This window comes from Rhinolophus ferrumequinum, chromosome 13 (genome assembly GCF_004115265.2).
Source record: "Rhinolophus ferrumequinum isolate MPI-CBG mRhiFer1 chromosome 13, mRhiFer1_v1.p, whole genome shotgun sequence".
In the NCBI taxonomy this organism is placed as follows: Eukaryota; Metazoa; Chordata; class Mammalia; order Chiroptera; family Rhinolophidae; genus Rhinolophus; species Rhinolophus ferrumequinum.
Genome location: NC_046296.1, coordinates 46,134,977 through 46,156,046, shown reverse-complemented (window position 1 = coordinate 46,156,046; position 21,070 = coordinate 46,134,977). Strand labels below are relative to the sequence as shown.

At 34.5% G+C, this 21,070-nt stretch overlaps 2 protein-coding genes across 13 annotated transcripts in view; one reads left to right on the top strand and one right to left on the bottom strand.

Moving 5' to 3' along the window:
* Positions 1–16,814, top strand: part of CEBPZOS (CEBPZ opposite strand) — a 48,866-nt gene extending 32,052 nt beyond the window's left edge. For 6 of the 12 annotated variants that reach the window (XM_033124401.1, XM_033124392.1, XM_033124399.1 and 3 more), the window contains one exon: positions 1,186–2,757. The gene's annotated coding sequence lies outside the window, so the exon portion shown is untranslated. Of the gene's footprint in view, positions 1–130; positions 621–1,185; positions 2,758–13,025; positions 13,082–13,171; positions 13,465–14,891 lie in introns of those variants that run through there. The other 6 variants (XM_033124397.1, XM_033124393.1, XR_004424800.1 and 3 more) reach the window with 5 other exon arrangements.
* On the bottom strand, positions 7–21,058 carry CEBPZ (CCAAT enhancer binding protein zeta). The gene is made up of 16 exons (XM_033124389.1): positions 20,868–21,058; positions 17,568–19,066; positions 12,110–12,341; positions 11,383–11,566; positions 9,909–9,997; positions 8,355–8,408; positions 7,692–7,794; positions 7,517–7,585; positions 6,227–6,293; positions 5,376–5,476; positions 4,552–4,609; positions 4,047–4,240; positions 3,690–3,779; positions 910–968; positions 739–820; positions 7–171 (listed from the first exon to the last, which is right to left on the bottom strand). The coding sequence occupies exons 1-16, from the start codon at positions 21,021–21,023 to the stop codon at positions 35–37; spliced, it is 3,174 nt and encodes a 1,057-aa protein (XP_032980280.1). The 5' UTR covers positions 21,024–21,058; the 3' UTR covers positions 7–34.
* Positions 21,059–21,070: the final 12 nt, after the last annotated feature.

Below are 21,070 nucleotides of genomic sequence, written 5' to 3'. Positions count from 1 at the left end.
GTAAGTAGAATTTTAATTTATACTTAGAAAACACTCATTTTCTTTGCTTCTTAAGTTTTTGAGTGGTTTTTGGCCTCTTTTTGAAATTTTTCTTTTTCTTGATGATACTTTTCACATCTCTGTTGTGTAGCCAGTCATCCCGTTCAGCCTCCCATCTAAGCTGTTTGAGACCTTTGCGGAGGGAAAAAATATGAGCACATCACATTGTAGACGCTTGGCAGCGGTCTCACAGAACATCCTACTGAGTTAAAAGGAACTTCCAGTCCGCCACTAGTAGTCTTGTCCCATTCACTATACAAATTCCCTGCTTGTTTGTTACTTTCCTTCTATATTTGTTGTCAAATTACCATTTTAAAAATAAAAGACTAGGACAGGAAAGGAACACATGCTCTGAAGATTTTATTTCCTGTGAACACTTCTACTGGTGAAAGAACAGAAGCCACTAACTATCAATATCAGAAATAATTAAAATGTGCATAAAGCATTTATCAAGTTACTTAGGAAACTCATACTATGTAAAGAATAACCTGCCTCCCCAAACCCCAGAAAAAAAAAATTTCTGTAGGCTGTAGTCTACATACTTTTTAATTCTACGTGCTTCCCAGAGAGATGAAAAGGCCCATTCGGGAACCTTTTACCCATTCTTACTATAAAAAAGTCCTCCAAAAGTATTTACATCTTCAGAAGTTCTAAGCTACAACTATTTAAAAACCTCAATAAGAAATTCAAGTTACTCACTTGCATTATCTTTGTTAGCCATGGCATTCATGCCAATGTTATCAAACTCAGATCCCATATTTTCATCCAATAGGTGGCCAAACTTAAAAAAAAAAATGGGGGGAGACATTTATTAGAAAACTTAAAACAATGTTGTATGGTTAACATTTTAAAGCAGTACAACAGTCTTACCTCTTCAGCAGATACAAATAGGTTGGAGTCATTGAGATTTCTTTTCTTTTTTCTGGGTCCTAAAAAAGTATAAGGCTAGATTATTAAATTGTAAATCCAATGATTTTTGGAAAAATATAAATCTTTCAATATGGTTATTAAAAAATTTGTAAAATTATATAGGTAGTTAGAAGGCATTTAAAGACAAATATAATTTACTTAAGAGTTTGATATACTTTCTTTCAAAAAAGTATCCTAATAGAACTGTTCAGATGACAATGTCTTCTTGCCTTTCAGATTTGGCCACTGATCAAGGTTTACCCTATGTCATAGTATCAGGCAAGATTAAAATTCCAAAGTTGACATGGATGGTTTTGGAATATTTATGGTAAAATGTACATGCTAATTAAGCCAGAGGTTTTGTTCTTTGGAAGAAAATGAAGGAAATGAAGAAAGATATGTTTAATATTAAAATAAAGTTTTGTTTAACTACTCAAAGTGGTTGTCCTTAAAAAAAAAAAAAAGCCTCACCTATAATTCTGAATATATAAATTTTTCAAAATAGGTTAATAGTAAAACTTCTTTTTTAAATATTTTGTTTCAATTCACCCATTGAAAATCCCATCATGTAAAGGTATATGAACTAGAAATACTGATTTTATCCATTTCCTCAAACAATATTATCCAAACTCTTTGCATCTTTGACATCAATGTCTCTGGCACTACTAGAGCCACTTAGAAACCAGCTTTACTAAGGAATAAAATTTGTCATAAAATTCAGCTTTTTTTCAGTGTACAATCAGCATGTTTTAGTAAATTTATGGAGTTGTTCAACTGTGATCACAATACAATTTTTAGAACACTTCCGTCAATTCCACAACTGGTGTCCATTTGTAGTCACGTGCATCCTGCCAAGGCTTTGCCTTTTCTGGTTATTTTATATTAATGGAATCACATGATAGGTGGTTTTCTGTATCTGGCTTTCATTAAGCATAACATTTTTGAGGCTCATTGCATTACATCATGTGTCAGCACTTCACTTTATTTCTGAATAACATTCCATTATATGGGTATACCATATTTTGCTTATCCATTATTAGTCAGTCTGGATATTTTGGATTTTCCCACTTTTTGGCTATGATGAATAATGCTGCTATGAACAATTGTGTACAAGTCTTTGCATAAATATACCAGAGCCACTTTTGATAAAATAGTTTCTAGAGCATATCAAGGTGAGATGCATATTATATTATTTAAGAAGTGTGCATGACGCTACTATTGAATATTTTAAGCTAAAATGCCTGTTTGTGTAGCATTAGGGCAGGTGTTTTTGGTTTTCATTTATCCTATATGTCTTTATAACTTCAATTAGTAAGTACTTCTGTTGTACAGCCTAAGTTTCCTTAAAATTTTTTTATCCTTAAGGATATCCAACATTTGCAAATGTAGGGTGAAACCCCTCAACATCAATCAATAAATTGGTTTGAAATTCCTTTGCCTCCTTTTATCTTAACCAATTCTGTCAGGCACCCTTTAATCTGCATCCAAAACTATTATTGAGATGTGAGATCCTTTCAGGCTATTGTCTTCCGAAATGTGCTTTATTAATCAAAGTAAGGTTTCTAAGAATATCTTTTAATATGACAGATTCCGCAGGATTTGACATAAAGTAACATTTCTTTCTGAGCGATGATTCTGAGGAAAACTTTGCCTCATATTTGAGCATATGCTAACTGTGACCTTACATTACTCAATGGAAGACAAAATTTGGAAGATAACATGTTAATTTAAATATGTACCAGGTAAATCAATCTAATTAAGAGGACTTAGGTTAGCAGTATTTGGAAGAGCTGATAAAAATTTTGTAGGTGTAAGTCTCTGAGAGACTACTACCAATAAATATATAGTTATTGTTTATATTTTGTCAAAAATAATGTCAAAAATTTTAAACATTTAATTGTAATAAAATATTAAGCATTTCAGTTATTTTTAACTTTGCAAGTCTATTTTTTTTTAATTAAAGTTCATTGGAGTGACAGTTGTTAGTAAAGTTACATAGATTTCAGGTGTACAATTCTGTATGCAAGTCTGTTTCTATTTTTCATCAGTATTTACTAGTAAGCAGAAAATAGAAAGGGCAAAGCATGGGGAAAAAAGCAACTTTGTGAATTTATGCACAGAATTATGGAATGAAATATTTATTGTAGTGCTCTCTAGATTCTTATCAAAAACTTAAAAAGTTGTCACTTGATAAAAGTACTTTTTTATTAGCACCTTACAAGTGTTACACTAAAAGGGATAATCTGTTATAATAGTTTAAAAAATGTTAGAGAACAAATTAGCAGAAAGAATTTCTATCTGTTTTACATATGGTATTTTTGAGGTTAGAATCATTTTGTCATGGCACAAAATGGCAGATCTCATAAAAAAGGAAAATGAAGTTGTTAAAGAGTATGGATTTTCAGAAGGTCAAATGGCAAAGAATAAGAGTTGGTTGGGAAAACAATAGGTGTCTCTGGAAAATCCAGGGCTTACATATAATTGACTAGTTAAAACATAAATGAAAAAGTGATCTAGAGATATTTAGATGTGAGAGGAAAGAATTTTGGAAGAGAGAATAATTAAAGATGTGGAAAATAACAATTTTCACATATTAAATATACATAAAACTGTTATCCTCCATTATAAAAACACTAAATTGTACTAACCAATTCAGAAGTGAGTTTCCCTAAATAATAACGAATAATAACTTTCACATACACACTGCTTAGGTTTCAAAGAAATGAATTACATTTTCTTACCTTGAAATGATCCAGCAAAGTCAAAATCATTTGCACCTTTTCTCTTGCTTCTCTTAGAATTGACTTTGGAGCTGACTTCATCATTAGGTTCTGTTACCGAAAAAAAAAAAAAGGTGCTATTAAGTAATTTAAAAAACAATAGGACTGCTATAGGGTTATGATGAATGATGAATATTAACTTTTAGAAACTGCTAATTAGTTTCAAATGAGAGGGGAAAAGATCCTGTTTAAATTTCTGGCTTATCTCAAGTATTAATTTAAATAAACGTAATGTTTTAATTAAAAAACCTTCAACAGAAAAATGATCCTGCGCTGAAGAAAGATACAGTTTCTGTCTTATATTTTAAAAACGCTTACCCTGAATGCCCTCACTTTCCTCATCCAACACATCCATGAATGTTCCTCCATCTTCATCAATTTCAGTAAATTCCTCATTCATACTTCCCAAAGAAACTTCATCATCATCCAAGTTATCAAGGTCATCATCACTATCTTCTGAATCTTCATCTTCTGGGTCACCCTTAGCTCCTTTTTTTTTCTTTTTCATATTGCTGAAGAAAAACAACAGCTTGTAACACAAAGGAGGACTACTGTTTTCTAAAATGTGATTTGGTGATTACTGAGGTGTTTCTTAGGCTATTAACAGATTTAAAAGGAGACTTACAGAGGGCTCAGAGCCTTTTAAAACATACTAATGTACATTAAAAAGGAGCAGAATTAAAACTATTGTATCCATTTCCCAAACTTATTTAATACCTTTCTTCTATACATCACGTAGCCCTGTGCTCTACTGTTCTGAGGGACAACAATTTGGGAACTGCTGGGAAAACAGTAAAAAAAAGACTGAAGAAAAGTATTTTACCTAGCAAAATCAAGGTCATCCTTTCCAGATGTGAAACAATTATCATCTTCAAATGTGTCTGCCAGAGAACAATATACAAATTGTGAGATATAACAAAGAATAGCAAAGTTGACATATTTCTTATATCTGAATCAATTAACGCAGTCAAGTTTCTGCTGTTTATGAAAAACACCAAAATGATACAAATCTGACTATTGCTGGTTTGTTTTATTAATTGACATAAATCTGCAAATATACTGACCTTAATTCCTAAACTAAAATGGGTTTCAGTTAATTCCAGCTTCCTTCTATAGTTCTTTTATGAAAAGCGTAAACATCAAACAAAATGGTTATTTAGCAACTGTAGTCCTTTTCACTCTATTAGAATAATTTAAGTGCTTATTTTTAGTAGGTATGATACACAACAAAAGTGAACTCAATGTAATCCTTTCTAATTTCCCATGGTTTTTGTTTCAGTCTAAATTTCAATTAAAATTTTTATAGCTCTATGGATTCTAAAGATAAAATAGATGAAACAGTAGACTATTGCTACCAATAGTACAAAATTAGGAACAGTAAAAATAACTTAAGAAACTTGGCATTAAAAATAAATATACACATTTCTTTTTCCCTCCATGAACTGTCAAAGTACAATCACATTTTTTCTGGAGCAAATGTGGATCAATTACCATATGCCATCCAAATATTTTTAGTTCTCCACTGTGATTTGCATGATATTCTTAGCTAAATGATTTTTTTAAACTAAGGCCACTTCTATCACTAACATTCCATGTTTCTATAAATTGTAATAAATTATTTTACAAATTGAAAAGTCAACAAATTACCAATCATCTTTTCAAATTCCTCATCATCCACATCTTCTATACTTTCTTCATCAGCGTTCTGTTTTTGTTTCTCTTTAACAATAGCAACTTTTTTATAATACCTAAAATAAAATTCATGTTATATATTTGATAATTTTACTCTAAGCAAAGCACCTATGACCAGCAACTCAAAACAAGTGTAAAACTCAGTGGATATAATAATTATTAAAATTTGTGTTTATTGAAGAAAAAAGTTTTGAATTCTACAAGCTAGTTGGAAACTTCTAAAATGTGAAGTATAATCAATTTCAAATGTTTCAGTTTAGTTCTTCATAAAAACACCTCAAGTCATCTTAATTAAGTGCCATAGTAAAAGGTAGTTTCAGTGTCACCGCTAATGATTCAAGTACTAGAATATTATAAAATGTGGTTCTAAATAACCTCTCTTCACAGTAGTTTATCAAGCCTATTGTCATATTAGATTACAGTGAAACTTAGAATTTTGCAGATGAGATCATTCATACCCTGAAAATTCTTCACACAAATGTTTTAAAAAAGCAAACCAAATCAAGCCAAATGAACCAGTCACATGAGGTAACAGTGCTTTTACTAGTATAAGGCATTTATTTGGAAATAATAGCAGTAGGTTTAGGACTTATCTCTATAAAAGCAAACCCCCCAAATTTACTTGTTTTAGTTCTACTTAGATATCTTAATGTTAGCCAAATGACTGATTTATAAATTATCTTCACAAAGTAGGTACTGACATATTATCCTTCAGTCTTTTCAAGATAGGCCTATGTTAACAAAGTAATTTATGGGATCTAAAAATTTTAACACTTCCCCAAATGAAACTATATTAAGTATATTACCTATAGAAAAACAGTTCATCCACTGGTATTTGGCTTTCTTCTTTTGCAAGGAACTCCTTACTGTTCACTAGGAAAATTCAGTTAAAACATATTAATTTAAGTAATCCTTTTATGTTATTCTAAATACAGCATACCTACAATTCCAAAGTCTCAAAAATGTAAGGATGGCAGACAAAAGGGATCTTATAGTGCTAAGGACAATCCCTGGAAGTCTGTGTGGAGGAGACCCAACATTTGAAACTTGACCGACTACAATGAAAAGTCGTCAGTACACAGCCAACAGTGCATCACAGTGAAAAAAACAGGGTTCTCTCCCTGTCCTCCAATTGTATCCAAGATCCAAATTTCAAGAGACAAAAATTCAGAGTTCTCTTAATAAATAATCACTTTAAACTTGCCATTTTCACCTCAGAAAAACATTGCCTGCCATTCTGGGAATAAGAACTAAATGTAAATAGAATTACCCACAATTTTACTAATACTGAGGAAAACAGAAACAATCGAGAACTATAGAATATTAGTTTTCTGTCATCAGAATAAAAATTTCTGACTTATCTTGATTAAAAGAAAATTTGGCTTCTAATTCTAACTCCATTAACTTTGGGCAAGTCCTTTTACACCTCTGGACCTCTGAAGTAAGTTAGTTGGAAAATAAGTGATTTATAAGGTGGATTTTAACAAAATTTATCTCTGAACAAAAAGGAGTTGGGACCAGGTAAGCAAAGAAATGTCTGCTCTGGATAGAAAAACAGAGAATCAGACCAACAAGATGGGTAAATACCCGTACGAGAAGGTTATCAACTATGTTAACATGATGCTCTGTGACAAAACCTGTTGTGGCCTTTCTGCTAAGCCATATTAGAGCTTGCGATGACCTGAACTGTAAAAGGTAATAATTATATGCGTGTGTGTTTGGGGGGGTCACTGATAAAGCTACAGATGATATCAGAATGGCAACACATGATATCAGAATGGCAACACAATAACTATTGAACCTGACTGACGGTTAAGGGGGGGGGCATCATACTATTCATTTATTTACTTTGGATATGTTTGAACCTTTCTGTAATAAACTTGAAAAAAAAAAAAAGAGCCCCAGTCAGATACAGAAGACTTGAGTATTTGTACACATTCTTGGGAACAAATGATGGATAATATCTCTGGTGCTTAGGTTTTATTCCGCTAAACTGCAGCAAAGAATATCCCAATTTAGGTGTTTTTGACTTCTACTGTCTTGTCAGTTTCAATGTCCAGGCTTTTTAAATTCTAAAATATTTTGTAAATACTTACCAGCAAGACTACGAATATCTTTTATGAAATGCTTTCTTTTTGGCTGCATCACAACACTATCTGTATTTTCTGAAATATAAAATCAAGGCTGTGTAATATAAAACTTAGTTACACATTCATATTATTTATTGAACATCAACAATGAAAGCTGAGTAATTCATCAAATAGAACATACCTTTGCCTTTATGTGGCTTTGGATTTCGGTATACAAATCTATCCAAGAATCTCATTAGTGTGAAATCCTGCAGTGGGTCCCCTGAATACTGAATATAATTTCCCTGAAAGGTGGGGGAGGGGATTTAAGAACTTAACTCAAATTATATATATGCATCCAGGTTAAGAATAGAGGAAAACATAAGCCTCTATTATACTGCATAGAAAGCACAAATTTGCAATAAATGACTTTTCAAATATCCCTCTCATGCATGATTCTTTACTTGAAGAGATTAAACCACACTTATACAAACATTCTATGATGCACTGCTAATTTTATGAATAGGTAAATATTAATACTGTACATCACCTAACCATTAACCAGGAACCAAACCCTGAAGTGACAAACACAGCAAACAGGAAAGGGGATGGCCATCTTTCTCCAGAGAAAAGCCAGAATGTAGTAAATGTGTGGTTTTCTAAAACCCTCTATTTCCATTCATCTCAGAGTGGGAAGACGTATCTGCTGCTCTGCATTAAACAAGCCATTCATTGCTCCTTTACAACAGCAGACAAATGTACATGATTCTATCTGCTGGAGAAAACACTGTATGAGCAATTACTATCTAAAACTAGATTACTTATTTTTTTCTTATAGCGTGTCGTTTGAATATGTTAGACTTACCTGAAGGATAGTCTTTGCAAAAAGGGCCACAGAGGGATGAAAATGCTCTGATAGCTAAAAAAGAAAATGTAAATAAGGTCAACTCTTACTACAATTACAGATTACTTAAGAAAATACAAAAAACTGAAACTTAACACATTAGAAGAGTGATTCTCAGAATTCTGGTCTCAAGACCACTTAATGTACTTAAAATCAAGGACCTCCAGAGCTTCCTTAATTTAAGTGGGATGTATCTATTGATGCTTATTAGAAACATTTTAAACACTCATAGTTTACTTAAAATAATTATGAGCCTATTACATATTAATATAAATAGCATGGTTTATGAAAAATAATTGTTAAGAATAAAATTAGAAGTGCAGCATTATTTTAGTGTTTTTTTTTTATTTTCAACAGCTCACTGCTCATTTTTCTTTTATAGTTTTGCAAATCTATTTAATGCCTAGTTTACTAGAAGGCAGTGGATTCTCATTATCTGCTTCCATATTCCATGTTATTTTAGTTGAAGTATATGGAGAAAATCTGGCCTTATACAGATACCTAGCTGGAAAAAGGATTTTATTAATAGCCTTTCACGTAATTGTGGATTTTCTTCCTGTTCAAGAAAATGTCTTCCAAATACCCAAGTCTGAATAACCACTCTGTTGTTCAGCCAGTCCTTCAGGAAGCTAACTGAGTTTCCAACAAGTATACAGACACTTGTCCTTAAGAGATGAGACAACTTTCACACTTAGGTATGCAGTGCAAGCGCCTTATGCATTCTTGCTATATATGTACACAGAATATTAAGAAGAAATGTACTTTAGGGTCCAGATAATAAAACCAATAATTTTTCCTGCTTCATTGTTCTTACATGATAGTGGCTTTTTTTAAGTAACTGCAAGTATGTGGCAGTAAAGAGTATGACAGCTGCGAGCGCAGCTTAGCACTACTGTCCTTATAATGCTAAAGCACCAACAGTTTTATCCATCATTTCTTTTATACCATCAAGGCCACTGTCAACACAGTGACAAAGGTAAATAATGTCTTGGTATCACTATGAAAACAGTTGTGACCTTGCAGACTTGCTGAAAAGGTGTTAGGGACCCCCAGGAGCCCACACTTAAAGGTCATTAGAAATATGAGTTACTCTTATGCGTTTAAAAAGTAACTTTATTTGCAAAAAGTTCTATCACAAAACTTTAGGGATATCCAACACACAAAGCAAAAGTTACCTAGTTAACAGAGCTGTTATATGCAATAATCTACTTACAAAAAGCAAAACTTAATTATAGCCATGTACAATATCCTTATTTTACATGTACATTATTTAAGATTTTCTACATATGCATGCATAAAGGTATAAATGTGGAAAATGAATGTTTATCAGAGACAACAGAAATATGGGTTAGCTGTGTGACACACTTCAAACTGCTTCCTTATGATAATTTATGTCTAAATAATTTAACTCCTACATTTATTATTTGAAAGAAAAATGAAAATTTCAAGGTACTAAGTCCATGAAGACAAATATACAGCACAAATTAATTAATGGACAATATGTAATTATTTTACCTTTTTGAGTTCCCAACAACTTGTATTTTCAGCTCCACAGAACAAAGGGTTTCTACTGAATGGATCATATGTGTTTAACTGTTTGCCACCTGAGAACAAAAATAGTATTTCTCAAATATTTCATTCCTAGCCCAAGATGTCACTAAAGCTACCATCTTTAATGTTGTTACCAACAGATATAATTTCCAACATTTTTAGTTAGCCAGGCATCCCACCTAGATTAAAAACTCCTAGCCCCTACAAGCATATCTTTGTCCCAAGCTAGTATTTGCTACTGAATGAACCAGGTAGCCTTTTATCCCAACTACTAAAAGCTCCCCTTCAAAACTTCTCTCTCCCTTTTTCAATTAACAAAAAGTGTCTATTTCTGGGTCAATTAGGCCATAAGTGTTAAGATGGCAGATAACCTGAGGATAAAGTAGGTCTCGAGTCTTTTGGAACTTTAGAGTGCTCTAAATATCTGTCATTAAATTATGCACAGAAATAATTCTCACTTGGAACAGGTTTTACATATCTTCTTCATGTTTTCAGAAACTCAGGATTAAAAACTTTTAAACAAAGAATTTATCAGAACACACTATGAACTGTCTACTTCACTATTACATGTTCACCACTTCTCTAAAGAATTATTCTCAGTTTAGATTTCAGACAACTGACAGCTTTCTTTTAAAAATTTTCCCAATGGCTACTCGGCTTCTCTTTTACATTTCACAGGCAAACTAGTTTGGAGGGATGAAATAATTTGATCAAGAGTCCCATGACAAATTTGAAATGGGTCTGGCACATCTCTTGATCTTCAAGGCAAGTGGCCTTTTCTTTACACCCTCAAGAGAAGAGGCTGTATTTCTTCTTTTGTTCCTAATATTCTATATAGACTGTTAATTCAGTTTGTGTATGTATATGGAAAAACCTAAAGTTTCTATCTCACAGAAAGTTTTCAATCCTAAAAACATTAAGAAACTGTAGAGGGTGAATATGATACTCAAAAGAACCACAACTTCCACACAATTCACAATGTATAAACAAATACTTTTGTTTATAAATTAAACTTTCACGTGCACACATTTGATATTTTCATATAGGTTCCATGTTTTAAGGCTTTACATGTACAGGTAAAGGTCAAGAAACTAAAACTGATTCAAAGGTATAAACTTTCACATTTATAGCTAAAGGAAATGAGATTTATTGTGCATCTAACATGTCCATAGTTTTCTCACTTCACAGGTCCAAAAGGTATTTGCTTTAATTTCTAAGATGTAAATTATTTTAAAATGTGGTTGTTAGTAAATAAATGATTCACTATATTAAAAATTTACTTCCAAGGTCATAAATACATCTGGTTATGACAGCTCCCATTTTTAAAGAAAGCAATACTGAAGACTTCTAAAATGATATATTCATTTCTATTAAGATCAAAGGGGAAACCAATTCCCTCATTTAAAAATTCAAGAGAATAAAGATTTAAAAAACTCACCTTTCAAATTATCAAAGTGTACCCAAGAAGCGGACTCTGATTTTTTGGCTTCCTTATGACTGTCCGACACAGTTTCTTCTGTCTCAACTTTCTTCACAGCATCTGTTTCTTTATCTGCATCAGTGAATTTTTCTATGTCTTCATCATCTTTTATATCAATAAAATTTTCTTCATCATCAGACTCCTAAAAAAATGGTGTAATGAATCTGAGTTAATTAACTGGAAGTCTGTGTTCAATTTATGTGAGGTAGTTTTGAAGAAGATTCTGGAGAAACACCAAAGTTCCACCAATGAAATTCAGAATGAGAGGAGACCATACGCTTATTTCTTAAGGTAATAGAGTTAAGTTTTGAGCCAAGACTCTCTGAGACTTTGGGACTTTTATTACATGAAAACATTCAGCCCTCAAATAAATTTTTGACAGGTTATAAATAATGGTACCGAGCAGGTGTTATTATTCTGTCCATTTCACAACTAAGGAAACAGGCTTACAAGATCTACTAGCTCTAGAGCCATCTGTAACATCTCATGTAGTTTATTATGAGTAAGATGGTCAAGCAACATGCCCACCTAGTAAACTGTACACCTGGGACTAAACTCCAGGTCTGTCTGACTGCAGAACTCACACTCTTACATGCTCCAGATGACTAAGTAACTGTCATTAAAGAAGAAAAATACCAATACATTTCAGAAGCCACTCAATTTGAAAAGCAGTTGTAAAATGTACCGGATGATCGTCTAGTTGACTTCTTAAACCTGGTTTTGCTTTAAGGATCTCAGACACAAGATATAAAGTTCCACATATGAATGGTGGCATTTGTGCACAAGTAACTTGAAGTAACCTCTTCACAAAAGCCTTCACCCTGCGCAACACGATGTCAGCTTTCAGAGATTTGTAGACAAGGTTAAGAAACATGGCTTGCTTAGAACACAGCATCAAACCTGGATCCAACATCTTCCTGTAAAACAAAAGCAAGACTAAATGTTTATCCATAAAACATTTCCACAACCAGCAGTCACCTATTAGAAGCAACTACTAACCTCATCTTAGTTAGGCTTTCCTACTTATTTTAGAAGAGGCCATTTCTGTCTTAAGAGACAAAATGGAAGTCAATGACCAGAACAGAAAAAATGATGATAGGAGTGGGGAGGGAGGAAGGAATTATAGGAACAAGAGACATTTTTTTCCCCCTTCTCTTTTCCAAGTGGTTCTCCATACTCTAGACCAACAGGGCTCAGCCTTAACAGTAATTTTTATAGACACAGAACCACACATGAAAGGCTAACCCAAAACCAAATTAAAACTGACCTGTGAAAGCAGTGAGGACTAGATCTGGGTTCTTATCCTTGTATCACTACTCACGAGTTAGGCAGCCAGAGGCAGCCTCCTCCACATGGTTCTAGTAAAGACCATGCATGTATAGTAGAAAAGTGAATTGTGAGGACTTCAGAGAATCTCTAGTCCAACGCACAGTGTAACATCCTTCTATACATGCTATTCTCTCTGCTCAGGATGTCCCTCCCTAATTATCTGCATGTCTATAGTACATAGAATAGGTTCCTCCATTCTTGTCTGTATCAGTCCCATGGTTATGTTCTTCAGTTTAACAAACTGTTACCTTTCTCTTCTTGTCCCCCAAAAGTCCAATGGAACAGGGACTGTGCCTGTGTTACTCGTAACCTCAGTGTTTGGAACTTAGTAAGTTCTTAACATTTATTGAATGAATAAATGGTTCATTTCATGGTATGCAACATCTTACTGATTGCAGATTGTTCACTCTCTCACTAGGAACGTAATCCAATTTTGGACAAGTCATTTTACCAGGAAATCTCTTCTTTACCTATTGCTGAAATCTGCTCCTGTGTAATTTCCTACCATTATTCTATTATAGCCATCTGAAGCAACACCAAACAACCTAAACACAAGCAACAAATGTGGAACTGCATCAACCTAAAAAGCTTCCGCACAGCAAAGGAAACAATCAACAAAATAAAAAGGCACCTTACAGAATAGGAGAAAATATTTGCAAACAATTTATCTGATAAAGGAATAACATAAAAATTATATAAGGAACCTCATGGAATTCAATAGCAAAAAAAAAAATCTGGGGTGAGGGGATTGGAGGGCAGTCGGTGACCACAGGATGGCCACGGGTTTGAAAATTAATCTGGGGAACGTAATTTGGTGGTTACCAGAGGGTAAGGGGGTTGGGGGGTGGGGGATGAGAGTGAGGGGGATCAAATGTATGGTGATGGAAGGGGAGCTGACTCTGGGTGGTGAACACACAGTGTGATTTATGGATGATGTGATACAGAATTGCATACCTGAAATCTATGTAATTTTACTAACAATTGTCACCCCAATAAATTTAAAAAATAAAATTAAAAAAAAAATCTGATTAAAAAGTGTGCAAAAGACCTGAATAAATATTTTTCCAAAGAAGACAAATGGCCAACAGAGGTATGGTGCTCAAAATCACTAATCATCAGGGAAATGTAAATCAAAACCAACTCACACCTGTTAGGATGGCTATTATCAAAAAGACAAGAGGTAACAAAACTTGGTGAGGATGTGGAGAAAAGGGAACCCTTGTACACTGTTGGTAGGAATATAAATTAGGAAAGCCATTATGGAAAACCATATGGAAGGCCCTCAAAAAATTAAAAATAGAACTACCACATGAACCAGCAATCCCATTGCTGTGTATATATCCGAATGGAATGAAATCAGTATCTTGATGACATATCTGCACTCCCCTGTTCATGGCATTATTCACAACAGCCAAAGTACAGAAACAACCTAAGTGTCTGTTGACAGATGCATGGATAAAGATGTGACACACACACACACACACACACACACACACACACACACCCACAGGAATATTATTCAGCCATGAGAAAGAAGTCCTGCTATTTGTGTCATGGATGAACCTGGAGGACTTTATACTAAGTGAAGTAAGTCACACAGAAAAAGACAGATACTGTATGACTTCACTTATATGTGAAATCTAAAAAAAGAAAATCAAACTCATAGAAACAGATCAGTGGTTGGCAGGGGGTGGGTGGAAATGAGGAAATGTTGGTCAAAGAGGATAAACTTTCAGTTATAACTTCTGAGGATCTCATGTATAGCATGATGGCTACAGTTAATACTGTACTGTATACTTGAAATTTGCTGGGAGTAGATCTTAAGCATTCTCATCACACCAAAAAACAAAACAGTAGGAACTATGTGAAGTGATGGCTATATTAATTAACTTGATTATAGTAATCATTACAATGTACATGTACATCACATTTCACACTTTCAATATATACCACTTTGTCAATTATACCTCAATAAAGTTGGCAAAAAAACACAACAAAAATTTAATTATACTTTTGCATGAAAGCCTTTCAAATACGTGACCCTATATAGCTATTACATGTCTTCTCAGCCTAGTGTCTCTTCCACAGGTTTCTCAACTATCATGTCAGATAAGTCTTAACTTCTGTCTTTATTCTAGTTGCTGAATCCTAGAGATGCTCCAACTCATCTGAACCTCTGGACACAGGACACTAGAATCAACACATTCCTCCAGCGCTCACGTGGAATCATTACTTCTCGTTCTAAGCACTTCTATAAACTTTTGCACACTAATACTAGAAGTGAAAATACTTAACCTTGTGCAACATTTTCATATTGCTCTGCATACCCAGTTTTCCCTATTTGTCAGTACCATAATTCTAGTACCTATGTATTGGTGATATTCTGAGATGATTTTCTCTCTTCACATTTAAATTTTTCAACATTTACATCCATTTGACAACTCATTTTTAATCATGAATTCCTACACATCAGTAGAAACATACGAGAATTTAAATAGGTGTATCTCCACCATTTGACAGAGAACATGTTCCTGAAGTTTTTGACAAGTCTCATTTTTGTAAACCAAACTACTTTCACTTCTTTTATCCCTTAGTTGATATTAAGGAATTTTTAAAGAGTTCTTAATAAAACCAAGACAAAACAAATATTTTAAGAAAGTTTAAAAGCCCTCTGAGGAAATCCATCTGTGAAAGCTCTTTGTAAGCACTAATTTAAAAAATTTGAGAATGTACTCCTCAGAGATGTGACTGTTGTGTTAAATATGAGATGTTACACAGTTATTAGAAAAATGTTTTTCAATATAATGCAAACATTTCTAAAAATCAGAAGTTCCTGAGATCCCCAAAAGTTTAAAAAAAACCCAAGATCCCGAAATCTCTACATTTTCAGCCTTGGAATCTTTCCAAACTAAAAATGTTAAGTATTTGTTACTTTAAAAAATTGTAGATTTCTTAAGAGTTATAGAAAGGCCTTTGAGATTATTTTTAGTGGGCCACTGCAATCAATACCATGAAATATCATAAACTCCAAAGTCAGCAGACTAGGTTTTGCCACTCAACTTCATCTTGTATCGTCTGTGTGATGTTGCACAAATTGCTGAACCTCAGACTGGAGAGCTGTTAAGAGGATTAAACTAAAATGCATGTGGGTAATATTAATAACGACAGCAGCCAACACTTACAGAGCACTTACTATGTGTCAGGCACTGTTAAGCACTTAACATATATGTGAAGATTACATGGGTCAACATATACATTAACTCACTGACCTTATCAAAGTCCCAGTTCTGTCATTTTCTTGCTGTGTAACCTTGAGAAAGTTTTATAGTCTTCGTAATAACTTCATAGAATAGGTACTTACCTCTCCATTTTATAGACAAATAAACTGTGGCATAGTAAAATGGGATCAATCATGTTTACTAATAAGGTTATAATGAGGATTAAGTATACTAATTTGTCCAAAGTTACACAGCAAACTAATGAGTGGGACTCAAATCCAGACACTATGGCTTAAGTCCAAGGTATTAACCACTACATTACATTTCTCACAAGACACACGATTGTGCAATTAAAAAATGAATTAGAAGGAAATGCATAGCTTGTTGGTATATTCGAACAGTTGCAAAGTATTTCCATACTGTGCAAAATGTCATCCCTCAATGGGTGCATTGCAGGACAGTTGGAAAGTTTCAGTAAATAAAATCTTAATCCCAATATTTAAAAAAAAATTCCCAAACTGCAAATACCAACCCTTCCAACCTAACAAACTTTCTTTTTTTACCATCTATCTTCCTCAGTATTAATGTAAGCACGTCTAGTGATAGGAATTTTGTTCACTGTACTACATCCTACCTGGAACAGTACCCTGTATATAGCTGACACATAAATTCTTGTTGAACGAATTGCTAAATGGCTGTGTGAAGGGAGGATAAAGAAATACAGGACTGGCCAAGACATGGAAACAACCAAAATGTCCTTTGATAGGTGAATGGATAAAGAAGTTGTGGTATATATACACAATGGAATACTATTCGGCGGTAAGAAAAGATGATATAGGAACATTTGTGACAACATGGATGGATCTTGAGAGTATAATGCTAAGCGAAATAAGTCAGACAGAAAAAGCAGAGAACCATATAATTTCACTGATATGTGGTATATAAACCAAAAACAACAAAAGAACAAGACAAACAAATGAGAAACAAGAACTCATAGACACAGACAATAGTTTAGTGGTTACCAGAGGGTAAGGGAGCTGGGGGGTGGGAGATGAGGGTAAGGGGGATCAAATATATGGTGATGGAAAGAGAACTGACTCTGGGTGGTGAACACACAATGGGATTTATAGATAATGTATTACAGAATTGTACACCTGAAATCTATGTAACTGGACTAACAATTGTCACCCCAATAAATTAAAAAAAAAAAAATACAGGACTGAGGATCATAGTGGGGAGGAAACTTGTTATCTATAGTTCTATCAAATATCCCAAAAGATTTAAAATATAGCAAAATGTTAATTTTGAAATATCAGGTGGTAGGATATGGATGCTTTTTTGGGGGGAGGGGGCCTGTATTTTAACAATTTCTCAAAATTAAAAAATAATAAGCCATGTTTTCAAAGCATATAACCTAGTTGTCCAACAGGGAAACAAAGATTAAGTAATTTACTGAAAGTTGGTGATTAGCAAGTTGCCGAGGGGAGCCTAAAATCCGGTTTTCTAAGTCTTTCTCTTGCCTCACTGAGGGGTATTGCATGTGCTCTAAGATTACACTGTTCCTCACATTCACATATTAGAAGGGTATGTACTTACCTGTATAATGCCGCATAGTATCGGTTGGATATTGTCTGCTGAGAATTCATTACTTGGAAAAGCAACATTAAAGCCTGCACACTGGTATTAAAATTCACAACATGCAACACTTTAAACAGTGTATCAACCTGCTCCCTCACTTTGTCATCACCAGTCTGGGCATAAGGGTATGCCCTATTCACTCCTGTTAAAAGGGCACTAAGCATTTTTGATTCAATGTCTTTTTTCTTGATACAAGTCCGAAAAAAACAAAAATAAAGAGTTATTAATTTGTTAGCCAATTCACTTTCTTCATGAGAGAGGACCATTTGATTTAAAAAGCAAATTGCGTAATATTGCGCTTTGGAGCTGATATTTGAGCGAAAAAGCAGCCTTTCTACTTCACCACACACAACGCCTTTCATATTGGGATGTTTACAAAGCAATGTCTCTAACAGATGGGAGGCTTTTGTGGCTATTCTGTTCTGAGGATCTCCCAGTTTATTTACCAGCTGCACAAGAAGAGCCTTTTCTTCCTCAGGTTTATTACAAAGAAGCTCATGAGCCACTGTAAGGGCTCGAGTTTTGGTGGTTACTAATGAATCATGACTTAAAGTTTCTAAGACCTGCACAAATTCAGCCACTAAGTGTTTCAACTGGTGTTCAAAATACCATAATATCAGCCTTCTGTCTCTTGAGTCCCTGTTGCCACTGGACAACTGTTCTAGTTTGTCAAAAGGACGCTGGTTGAACATCCGTAGCTTTCGATTATTTGGCAAAAGGTCTGTAATGAGTAACTCTTTGAAAGTATCCAAAGCCATGAGGCACTGCTGTTTGCTGCCCTTCTTTTTAACAAGGTTTATCAGAGTTTCCACAAACTGGAGTGTGTGAATAGCATCATCCTGAATAAGAAGAATCATGGCTGCCATCCTGTCACCTAGCGTCCCCGATGACACAATCGCCTTCATCCAGGTAGAAGAGGCTCCCTTTTGATTATTCGTCTTATTTTTGAATAAGTTGATTTCATGCTCATACAATTTCTGAGCCAAGGTTTTGTACTTAGACACAACATCCCGAGGCTGGGGTCCCAAAAAATATTCACTGCTATATTCTAGATCATACCATTTGCCTCCAGGCTTCAATAACAATGTCTGTCTCTCAAAGAATTCAAAGATGTCCTGTTTATCTTTCTTTCCTTTTGGAATGGCACTGTTGTTCTCATTAGAATGTTGTTCTAGTCTCTTCTTATTTTTCACCTTACTGACTGATGTCCTTTCACTTTCTGCTGCATTTTGCTTTTTATTATCTAATTTAGATACACCTGCTTCTTTTTTGCTGGCATCTTCTTTTTTGGCTGGTTCATCTTCTTCAATTAAGAAAGCTTTTGCGTACTTGGCCAAACTAAGGTTTTGAATAAATGTTTCTAATTCACCTTGTTGAAGGTCATCAATTGCTCCTTTTTTGCCTCCATCCACAACTTCCTCGTTCTCATCCAAAGCAGCCAGCATAAGGAAATCTTGCTGCATAAAAACATAAGGAGGTTAAAAATAAATGATAAATTCAAAAGTTTAAACTTCAAAAGTTAATGTGAAATCTGTATCTTTGAAATAAATTAAATTGAGTTACCATGTTATTGCCTGGGCTCCACCCTACACCAAAATAAATACTTGATGGATAAAAGATTTAAATGTGAAAAATAAAACTACAAAATACCGGGAGAAAGAACAACATAATTTAAACAATAATTTCAGAGTAGAGAAAACCTCTCGAAATTTGACATAAAACTTAGGTCCCATGAAGGAAAGGATGGGTAAATTTCTCTCTCTCTCATACACAAAACATATACAAAAAAACCCAAAAGACAATAATACACTGTTAAAAAAAAATACTGGCAACTCAAAGTAATTAAGTTTAATAATTAATAAAAAAAGTTCCCACACATCAGTTAAGGACATAACAAATAACCCAACAGAAATATGTGCAAAGGACATAAGTAAGTGGTTCATAGGGGAAAAAAAGTGGTTCTTCAAAAATATGAAAAAAAGATGGTCCTCTCTGACATTTAGAGAGATCCAAATTAGAACCACAATAATACATCCATTTTCTAGTCTGTCAGATGAGCAATGATAAAATTATGACAGGTGGAGCTGAGGAGGGGGTGAGGGGAAAAGCACTTTCCCACATGGTTGATGGGAGTGTGAACTGGCACAACCTCTATGGAGGGCAATCTGTCAACTTCAATCAAAATACATGTAAAACACATCTTTTGACCCAGTTCCATTTCTACAAACTTAGATTACACATACACTTACAAATGTGGACAACAATACATACTGAAGATTATATACTGAAGCATTATTTAAAATAGCAAAAAATTGACAACTTAAATATCCACAATAAATGGCTGATAGAAAATTAAGATACACAGTGATTAATGCAGGCATTAAATCAATGACACAGAACTTTATATTCTGATATAGAAAGATCTCTAAGACAAAAAAAAAGATTCAATAGATTACATACTGTATAGTACCTTTTGTGTAAACACATACACACTTTTCACCCTGCAACCCCTCCTTTTTCTAAAAAGCAAACCTTTTTTAAGCATGTGAATATAGTACATATTTAAAAATTAAATACAACGCAAGCACAGAGAAAACCGTGAGTCTGCCCCTGCAAGGTGTATTTCTCCTGCCTCAATTCCTGTCTAACCCAAAAGTCTAGTCTCAAAACAATATCAAAAAAAAAAAAAAAAAAAAAGGCCAAATTCTGTCACATATTTGCTCCAAATCTTCTAATGGTTTGGTCAAACTGAGAGCAAAAACCCATAGCACTTTTCGGCGTCTGACATACTTCGCGTTCAAAAGTTTGGTTAGTTTTTTCCCCTTTATTTAGGATGTAAATTCGAAGGGAGCAGAGCTCTTCTTGAGCGTACAGTGAGCACGCGCGCATACTCTGTGAGAACACTTAAAATTCCAACACACAAGAGTTCAAAACCCTGATGCCAAGAAGTCAGGACCAAAAAAAGTTAGTCCTGTCCGACTGATGGAGTGACAGTTATATATAGTACGTCAATAAAACGAAGATAACCTACATTCTAAAAAAGGCCACAGCATCCAAACGTTTAATTCTAAACGACTTTCCTCTTGTAAAAAGCAGTGGAAAATAAGTGCGGGGCGCGTACAGTGCACACTTCTGAGTCCTGTACGCCCTCCCATTCCGCAGCTCGGGGGCGGTCGGGCCATTTGTCCCGCCACGCATCACACGCGGGACCACTTCCCGCGCCTTTGTCCCCCTTCTCCGGGAGTCCAAGGCCATTACCTTGGTGCCTCCGAGCCGTAACACTTCTTCTAGGGAGAACCCATCCTCGGTTTCAGCGTTATCATCCTCGTCATCCTCGTCCGGATCTTCTACCCCCTGCTCAGGACCCCAGTGCCGCTTGGCATGGAACTCCAAGGGTTTCTTGGCGGCCGCCATGGTTAGCAGAGCACGCGTGAAACGTCTGCAGCTTCCTTCCGTTTGGC

Excerpts from the sequence above, each read along its gene's own strand:
- CEBPZ (XM_033124389.1), bottom strand. The coding sequence starts at position 21,023 with ATGGCGGCCGCCAAGAAACCCTTGGAGTTCCATGCCAAGCGGCACTGG. Across the intron at positions 4,241-4,551 it reads GATGACCTTGATTTTGCTAG|CAATATGAAAAAGAAAAAAA; the intron begins GTAAAATACTTT and ends GTTTTTCTTCAG. Across the intron at positions 172-738 it reads GGCTAACAAAGATAATGCAA|GTCTCAAACAGCTTAGATGG; the intron begins GTGAGTAACTTG and ends CCCTCCGCAAAG.